At 38.7% G+C, this 9,558-nt stretch overlaps 1 protein-coding gene across 1 annotated transcript; it reads left to right on the top strand.

Moving 5' to 3' along the window:
• The first annotated feature begins 5,034 nt into the window (after positions 1-5,034).
• On the top strand, positions 5,035-8,016 carry MGP (matrix Gla protein). Its single transcript, XM_060113595.1, has 4 exons — positions 5,035-5,104; positions 6,556-6,588; positions 7,327-7,402; positions 7,807-8,016. Exons 1-4 carry the CDS (start codon positions 5,044-5,046, stop codon positions 7,946-7,948), a joined length of 312 nt encoding a protein of 103 aa, XP_059969578.1. The 5' UTR covers positions 5,035-5,043; the 3' UTR covers positions 7,949-8,016.
• The last annotated feature ends 1,542 nt before the right edge of the window (positions 8,017-9,558 follow it).

Below are 9,558 nucleotides of genomic sequence, written 5' to 3'. Positions count from 1 at the left end.
ACTCATTCTACGAGGCCACATCACCCTGATACCAAAACCAGACAAAGATGTCACAAAGAAAAGAAAAATACAGGGCAATATCACTGATGAACATAGATACAAAAATCCTCCACAAAATACCAGCAGACAGAATCCAACAGCATATTAAACAGAATATACACCATGATCAAGTGGAGTTTATCTCAGGAATGCAGGGATTCTTCAGTATACACAACTCAATCAATGGGATAAACCACATTAAAAAATTGAAGGATAAAAACCATTTGGTCATCTCAATAGATGCAGAAAAACTTTCAACAAAATTCAACACCCATTTATGATAAAAAACCTCCAGAAAGTGGGCATAGAGGGAATATCTCTCAACATAATGAAGGCCATATATGACAAACCAGCAGCCAACATCATTCTCAATGGTGAAAAACTGAAACCATTTCCACTAAGGTCAGGAACAAGACAAGGTTGCCTACTCTCACCACTATTATTCAACATAGTTTTGGAAGTTTTAGCCACAGCAATCAGAGAAGAAAAAGAAATAAAAGGAATCCAAATCAGAAAAGAAGTAAAACTATCACTGTTTGCAGGTGACATGATACTATACATAGAGAATCCTAAAGATGTTACCAGAAAACTACTGGAGCTAATCAATGAATTTGGTAAATTAGCAGGATACAAAATTAATGCACAGAAATCTCTGGCATTCCTATACACTAATGATGAAAAATCTGAAAGAGAAATTAAGGGAGCACTCCCATTTACCATTGCAACAAAAAGAATAAAATACCTAGGAATAAACCTACCTAGGGAGACAAAATACCTGTATGCAGGAAACTATAAGACACTGATGAAAGAAATTAAAGATGATACAAACAGATGGAGAGATATACCATGTTCTTGGACTGTAAGAATCAACATTGTGAAAATGACTATACTACCCAAAGCAATCTACAGATTCAGTGCAATCCCTATCAAATTACCAATGGCATTTTTCACAGAACTAGAGCAAAAAAATTCACAACTGGTATGCAAACACAAAAGACCCCGAATAGCCAAAGCAATCTTGAGAAAGAAAAACGGAGCTGGAGGAATCAGGCTCCCTGACTTCAGACTATACTATGAAGCTACAGTAATCAAGACAGTATGGTACTGGCACAAAAATCAGAAAAATAGATCAATGGAACAAGATAGAAAGCCCAGAGATAAACCCATGCACATATGGTACCCTTATCTTTGATAAAGAAGGCAAGAATATACAATGGAGAAAAGACAGCCTCTTTAATAAGTGGTGCTGGGAAAACTGGACAGCTACATGGAAAAGAATGAAATTAGAACACTCCCTAACATCGTACACAAAAATAAACTCAAAATGGATTAAAGACCTAAATGTAAGGCCAGACACTTGAGCAAAACATAGGCAGAATACTCTATGACATAAATCACAGCAGATCCTTTTTGACCCACCTCCTAGAGAAATAGAAATAAAAAGAAAAGTAAGCAAAAGGGACCTAATGAAACTTAAAAGCTTTTGCACAGCAAAGGAAACCATAAACAAGACGAAAAGACAGCCCTCAGAATGGGAGGAAATATTTGCAAATGAAGCAACTGATAGAGGATTAATCTCCAAAATATACAAGCAGCTCATGCAGCTCAATATCAAAAAACCCAATCCCAAAATGGGCAGAAAACCTAAAGAGGCATTTCTCCAAAAAAGATATACAGATTGCCAACAAACACATTGCCAACATCACATGATTAGTGATGCTCAACATCACTAATCATTAGAGAAATTCAAATCAAAACTACAATGAGATATCACCTCACAGTGGTCAGAATGGCCATCATCAAAAAATCTAGAAACAATAAATGCTGGAGAGGGTGTGGAGAAAAGGGAACCCTCTTGTTGGTGGGAATGTAAATTGATACAGTCACTATGGAAAACAGTATGGAGGTTCCTAAATATCTAAAAATACAACTGCCATACAACCCAGCAATCCCACTACTGGGCATATACCCCGAGAAAACCATAATTCAAAAAGAGTCATCTACTACAGTGTTCATTGCAGCTCTATTTACAATAGCTAGGACATGGAAGCAACCTAAGTGTCCATTGACAGATGAATGGATAAAGAAGATGTGGCACATATATACAGTGGAATATTACTCAGCCATAAGAAGAACCGAAATTGAGTTATTTGTAGTGAGGTGGATCAACCTAGAGAGTGTCATACAGAGTGAAGTAAATCAGAAAGAGAAAAACAAATACCGTATGCTAACACATATATATGGAATCTAAAAAAAAAAAAGGTTATGAATAACCTAGGGGCAGGACAAGAATACAGATGCAGATGTAGAGAATGGACTTGAGGACATGGGGAGGGGGAAAGGTAAGCTGGGACAAAGTGAGAGAGTGGCATTGACATATATACACTACCAAATATAAAATAGATAGCTAGTGGGAAGCAGCTGCATAGCAGGGAGATCAGCTCGGTGCTTTATGTCCAAATAGAGAGGTGGGATAGGGAGGGTGGGAGGGAGATGCAAGAGGGAAGAGATATGGGGATATATTTATGTGTATAGCTGATTCACTTTGTTATACAGCAGAAACTAACACACAATTATAAAGCAATTACACTCCAATAAAGATGTTTTAAAAAAAAAAGAATGCACGGCTGGAGCTGACACATACAAAATTGTCTTTGAGACTCAGAGTAACACAGGAGGAGAGAAAAGGAAGAGCTCTGAATTCTCACACATGTTAATCATTTTTACAAATCATATATAAATGGGATTGAGCATAGGAGAACCCAGGCATAGATGGAAACAGTGGAAAGGAAAGATAACAGACTCATGAGAGATAGTTTCCAAGAGAAAGTGTTAACCTTACAAAAAGCAAGATGATAAAGAGAGATGCGTAAACTTTAGGAAAACCAGTGGAAGCAGTATTTAAGATAACTTGTGAAAAAGATGAAGCTTAAATTGGAAAGAGAAATGTAAGATTTTCAAGTTTGGACTTAGCGATTGTAAAAATAAACAATTGTGAGGTCAGAAGACTGACAGAGCACAGATGCCATCTGCATTTGGGAGTAGAGAGGACTGCTAGAACCGACTGGAGAAAGATAGAGTTAGTGTATGTTACGAAGCACGTGTTTGTAGCTGGAGAAGAGAGAATCCTCTTTAATTCTGGAGATGGGATGGGGGTGAGAGGTGAGTAGCCTACTCTTTTTAGGGTGAAACTTTGGAATTAAACTTGTTTCAAATTATAATGATTGGGGGTTAGTGATTAAGTTGAGTACATATAAAATGCTATATGAACCATGCCATGTAGTAAACTGGCTTTTGCAAATATAATGATCTGAATGATTTACCTTGGAAAAAGGGCACAGAAGCCAACACTGAGAGCAAATTTGTGATTTAAAGAGGAAAACAACCCCCAATCTTGTGAGTATAAATTGTGATGGTTGAATTTATCAAAGATGATCATACATTGCCTTCTTTCTGAGGTTTTTTTTAAGATTTTATCCCAAAATATATATCTCAATATGAAAAAATCTGGAGGGAAAACCTGAATTTTATTGGTCCCTTAGAACTCAGTAATCCTTCAGACTACAACTGAGTTTTTCCTTTAACAGGAAATCCTTTATTATTTATAAAAGCTCTTCACAGGTTGGGGTTTGGGAGGGTAAGTCCATCCCAATAAGACAAAAAGAATGAGGCATGAGGTTCTACCTAGCTGTTCATCACCGCTCTTAGAAATAAATTTTTTTATTGAAAAGTACACCCACCCACCCTCATCCCAGCCCTTTTGCTGATCCATCCCAAGTTAGAGGTCCTGCAACTTTACCTCTTCTACAATCTGCTGCTCTGTGATGCAAGTCTATTTGTCTGCCAAGAAGACTCTTTGGTACCCAGGCAACAGAGACACATCTGATAGAAAATGTTTTCTGATTGTCCAAGAGCTTAAAAAATAAAAGACCTCTGTCTACAAGACAACCAGAGACACCAAATTGCAATCTTCCTCCTAAAAGAAAAGAAACAGTGCCGCTGGTTCTGATCGTACAGTGGAGGTGTGTGTTTGTGAAAATCTGTGTTGGAGGATACAGGACAGCTAAAGAGCAAAGCGAATAGTAAGTAGCTCTTACTTACCTCCTTAGGGACTGTCTTGGTTGTCTCTAGGTCACCCGCATCACCTAGCAGGGTACCTTGCATCTCATCGGCCACTCATTAAAGCATATTGAATTAGTTCATTATCAAGACAGTGCCTTCAGAAAATGCAAGATGGGTACCCTCATATCCTTGCTGCACTTTAGATGAGTGATATCCAACCTGAGAGAGCATCAGGGCACAGGTGTGAGCTCAACTCACAAAACTGGATGGGCAAGTTGTTACGGAGCCAGTTGAGGAAACAGAACTCAGGGGGTCCCTGGCCATCTCTGTCCTGAGCACCTGGAAAAATGTATCAGGGTGTATCATCAGGCGAACTCCCAATTGGTTAGGACTAATAGTTTAGCCCTACTGGAAAAATAATTCTAAATTAGTGCCAGCATAAAAAGTGAAGTCCTTTCTCCCCCAGAGCCTCTCATCCATCCATCAGTGGAGCAAACAGAACACTATGGCTCTGTTTATGGACCAAACCTGAAAGACCCAAAGTCAGAGCCAGGAGGGCAGACCAGAGAAGGAATTAGAAAGGCAAACATGTGTTTGTGGCAACTCCCTTCTCCGTGGACCTGTGCCAGCTCTGACCCAGACATAGGGTGGCCACAACTTGTGTACCAGGGCAGCAGCTGCTGTAGCACAGTCGGGTCCTGAAATGAGGGAAAACTGTTCACCCAGAGTAGATAATATCCGTAAGGAATGAATATTTGGGAAAAGTCCCAGGGCTAGTTGAGTGCCAACCAGTCCCCACCTTCTCTGGCCCCCTCCCACTGGTTCCTCCCCTTTCAGCTGCTCTGATTCTTATAAAAACTCCACAGCCTTTCACCAGCACCCTGTAGGAGCCTCTCTCTCCACCACTGCTGCACAAGACAGTGAGAGTGACCAGGAGACACCATGAAAAGCCTGCTCCTTCTCTCCATCCTGACTGCCTTGGCTGTTGCAGCTCTGTGTTATGGTAAGAACTTTCTCCTGCCATTTCTTCGTTGTTTTCTTTTCTGCCTCTGACTTCAGTTTACATGGATTTTTCCTCTCCCTCCTCCTCTTCTTCCCCCTTTCTCTATTATAATCTTAGAGGACTATGAATTGAACATTTCCCAAGCCCTTTGAACACTGATCTGTTCCATCAAGTCTTTTTTATATCCTCAATATCCAGACTATTGTAAGTAACTTAGCAGGCAAGTTCTTTCTATGGTAAGTCACTCTACACTTGAAAATTCTGCTGTTTCAGAAAGAAGATATCAGCTTCCCAGGCCCTAAGCTCTCATTTTTTTAAGGATGTTTGTTTAGACTTTCATAACAGTTGGTTAAAGGTATTGGATGAATCACTCACCTTTAAGAGATTCAGTTTTCACATGAAGTTTTATGTATAGATCTCTCTAAGAGCAAGACAGTCTCATGAACTTCCGATATTTCTCCAGTGGATGAATTTAAAAATAAAGTTTTACATTTAAAGAACCTCAGAGAAAAATCGATTTCTTAGTTTCTATTGTTAAAAGACAAATTTTGCTTGCTTTCTATGTGTTGTTAAATATGTCTGTGTCTGTTCAAAGTTAATGAAAGGAAGTCTGAAGCAAAATTATTTTTAGATCATTCAGTCTCATGCTTCAATTATCTGGATATTCCAGGTATTCTGGAGCTAAATTATATTAATAACCATCTGTATTTTGCTTCTTACTCTTGAAATTATTCACCAGTTTTCTGTGTCAGAAGATTTGGTTTCTTCATCTTCTTTTTAACTTTTCAAGCATATTCACTTGCTTACAAACATGAGCCTCTTATTACCAAATTTACCTGCTGTGCCCAGGAGAGTAGTAGAAAGAAGAAAACTGTTGCTTTGGCATCATCTAAGTTCTTTTTCTGAACTGGCCTTGTGCCCAGTGTGAGATGTCAGCTGAAGCCAGTGGTTTCTGTGGCTGTCAATTTAACATAGGTTCTTAAGAGGCTTTCAGAACCTCTTAGAAACTTGTCTTGGGAAAGCCAAGCTGAGCCATCTGCCCAGCCTCCCTGGAGAAACTTGCCTGTTTTCTAGGTCCTTTGTCCCTTCCTTGGCCCTGCTTTCAGACAGGTCCCAAATTAATCAAGGAAGGCTCTCTGGAGCCTTGTGTGCAGTGCTTAAATTGTCTTATTTCTCAAGACTAAAGACTTAATAGCCCTTGGGACATTTTAGTCAATACCACGGGCACTAGCTCCTTCAACACCGGAAAAACTAAAGAGTAGAGATATCCCAGCAAGGACAGAGCTAGAGAAACAACTCATAAATCCTAAATGCCTGAAATTTGTAATAACCACGCTGCTAAATATATTTCTCCCATCTTTTTGGCTCTTCCCTCCCCTTCCTTCCCTATATTTCGACTGTTGCTGTGTGTGAAAGGTAACAATAAAATGGGTCTTTTTTTTCAATTCCAGAATCTTATGAAAGCATGGAATCCTATGAAATCAGTAAGTGAATATTTGACTTCCTTATTGAAATCTCATGTATTGAAGTATCTATCCCAGTTCTTAAATAGACAAAAAGATAATATATTTAACAGGGAGGGAAAAGAGGGTCTCTTTTGGAAAACTAAAGTAAATTTAAAAATTCAACTATAAAAATCACCAGATGAGCAATGTTTTAAGTTGGAAAGAGTGTAAGATGGCAAGTATGCTTTCAACATACTTAGGAGCCATAAAATATCATTTGGAAATTTTAAGTCGGTACCACATCAACCACACAGATGGAAAACAAGGAGTAATGACAAATGACAAAGTACAGAATTGGAGACCGAGTCCGCTGGGAGACCACAGGCATCAGCAGTTGGATGCTATCAAATAGTAACTTATAAAGACTGAGTATAGGAATAAATAGCATATCACTCTCATCTTTAACTTGTTCATTATTTTTATGATGTTTAAACTGTTCATTTACTGGAAATCTAAAATTATGCTTAACAAGGCCTCAGGACAGAGAGAATTTCTCCTCACAGGAATAAAAAACACAGTGAGTAGGAATACCAAAATCAGGTATTAGATCAGGCAGTTTATGAAATCTGCTTTATCTACCCATTTAATTTTCGCAGATCTCTAGTTACAAGAAATGCTTGAATGAATGAGCCTTCAAATATGTTTTTGTCAGAGAATATTCATGGAAATATTTTCAACAACTGTTTCCCTAAAACTGCACTTATTTTCTGTTTTAAGATCCCTTCATTAACAGGAGAAATGCTAATATCTTTATATCCCCGCAACAGAGATGGAGGTTGAAAGCCCAAGAGAGGTAGGTGACAAAACTTGATGGGGGAGGTCATCTTTCCCAGATCTGAATGGAGTGAGAAATGGGTTTTTTTCCATCATATATATTATTTCTAATTATATTCCCAAGTCAAAGAATTTAAAAACAATGTACAGAAAACAATTGAATTTCTAGAAGACTATTTTGTGAAAGGCCCAGAAAGGAGAGGGAGGGAGGAGGAAAAGGAAGACAGAAAGAAAATTTCTATTTTCATTAAAAAAGAAAATCCCTTTTCCACCTTTCCTCCCTGTTCTACAAGTACCTCTTCATATTGGGGGATGAGTGAGATCTCTCTACGATATTTTCTTTTTTTTTTTTCTTTTCCTTTTTCTCATTTCTCCACTTTCTTTATGCCTCTCAATTTGGCCCTCTTTTCTTTCACTTTCTAGAATCCGAGAACACAGCAAACCTGCATATGAGATCAACAGGGAAGCTTGTGATGACTTCAAACTTTGTGAACGCTATGCCATGGTTTATGGATACAATGCCGCCTACAATCGTTATTTCCGGCAGCGCCCAGGGGCCAAATGAGATTGGAAAATTTTTCTTTCCAGAGCCTGGTGCCTGGTTTTGTATTCCCTTGCAGTAGCATCACTGAACTATATAGACACATACGAATTGCTTAATTGTTCCTTAAATGTTCTGTCTGGCTGCACTCCTCTTTCCTGCCCCCAGTTGAAAAGTAATGAAAGTGCAGTGGAGTGAAGGTCAAAGGGAAGTTAAGATGTGGGATTATTCCATAATAAACTTCTGGTTGGATATTTACATTTTGTGAGTCAGATTTCTTCTGGGAAAATGCTGAAATAGTTCAATCAAGGCCCACCTAGCCCAGAACAGTAGAGTCTGCTAATCGTGTTCTAATGTTGATTAGAAGCATAAGTGCATAGGAAGAACAAATCTTAGAAGACACTCACTCACCCATAACTTGTCTAGACTCTCTCTACCTTGGGATCAGTGAATCACTGCTTTGTATTATATGTTTTCCAGGATTTTCAAACATCATAGATGATCAGTCATATGATTTTCCTGCTCCCAAACTTTTTCCTTGGCCACCGTGCAGCATGTGGGATCTTAGCTCCTCCACCAGGGATTGAGCCCGTGCCCCTTGCATTGGAAGTGCAGAGTCTTAACCACTGGACCGCCAGGGAAGTCCCCTGCTCCCAAACTTTAAGTGACTCCTAAATTCCTTCCATGTGGATTCCAGACTCTGTACCTTGGCTCATCACCCTAACCTGAATGTTATCATACCTTAAGATGCTACAGTCTTGACTCTTACTTGAGCCAAGAAAATATGTGTGCTTTCAAAATGACCAGACATTTTTACAAGATTCGATCATGGAATTTTGGAGCCATACAAAATTCTAGAGCTCCCTTAAGCCTGGTTTGCCAATGAGGAGGCTCCAGAGTCTCCTGCTTGGTAGTTAAGAACAGAGCCCAGGATTTCTCAATCCCAATTCATACTTTGTTCGCCTCTCTCATGAGGACTGGTGCATGTCCACCCCTACATCTGTTCCTTCTGGTAGGCCCACTGCCTTCATCTCTTTAGTGTAGCATCTTTCTATGCCTTCAAAACCCAGCTTAAGATTCAAGTACTTTATGAAATCAGTGATGGTTAAGTCCACCCAGCTCCCATCACACTACTCAAGCCAGTATCCAGCGCTTCAAGAATGTATTTAAAGTCACTTTGTTTTACAGCAGAGACTGGCACAACATTGTAAATCAACTATACTTCAACAAAAGTAAAAGTTAAAAAAAGAATTTATGTAAGGATTCAAGTGCAATGATATTATTCAATTCATGTTTTGATTAAATTTCTTTTTATGTATATTTGTTTGTCTAATATTATGGTAAATTCTTTGAGTGCAGGCACTGAAACTACAATTTCTTTTCTCTCTATAGCCTTGTTGCTATGTCTGTTCACAAAGGGTATTCAATGAAAGCTAAAAAACCAGACTGACTAGTCATGCCTGGGAGTGATCAGCCAATTCTGAAACTGTTAGATTCATCACGTGTGTCATAGAATTTAACCCATCATTGTATTAATATAATGATGAGTGCTCTACAATTTTCTAAGCTCTATTGCATGCAGTAACTCATTAGATTTTAGAAAAATGCAGAAGATGAGTAATACATATTAGAAG

This window comes from Mesoplodon densirostris, chromosome 11, assembly GCF_025265405.1.
Source record: "Mesoplodon densirostris isolate mMesDen1 chromosome 11, mMesDen1 primary haplotype, whole genome shotgun sequence".
Taxonomy (NCBI): domain Eukaryota; kingdom Metazoa; phylum Chordata; class Mammalia; order Artiodactyla; family Ziphiidae; genus Mesoplodon; species Mesoplodon densirostris.
This window is presented reverse-complemented; position numbering and strand designations above follow the sequence as displayed.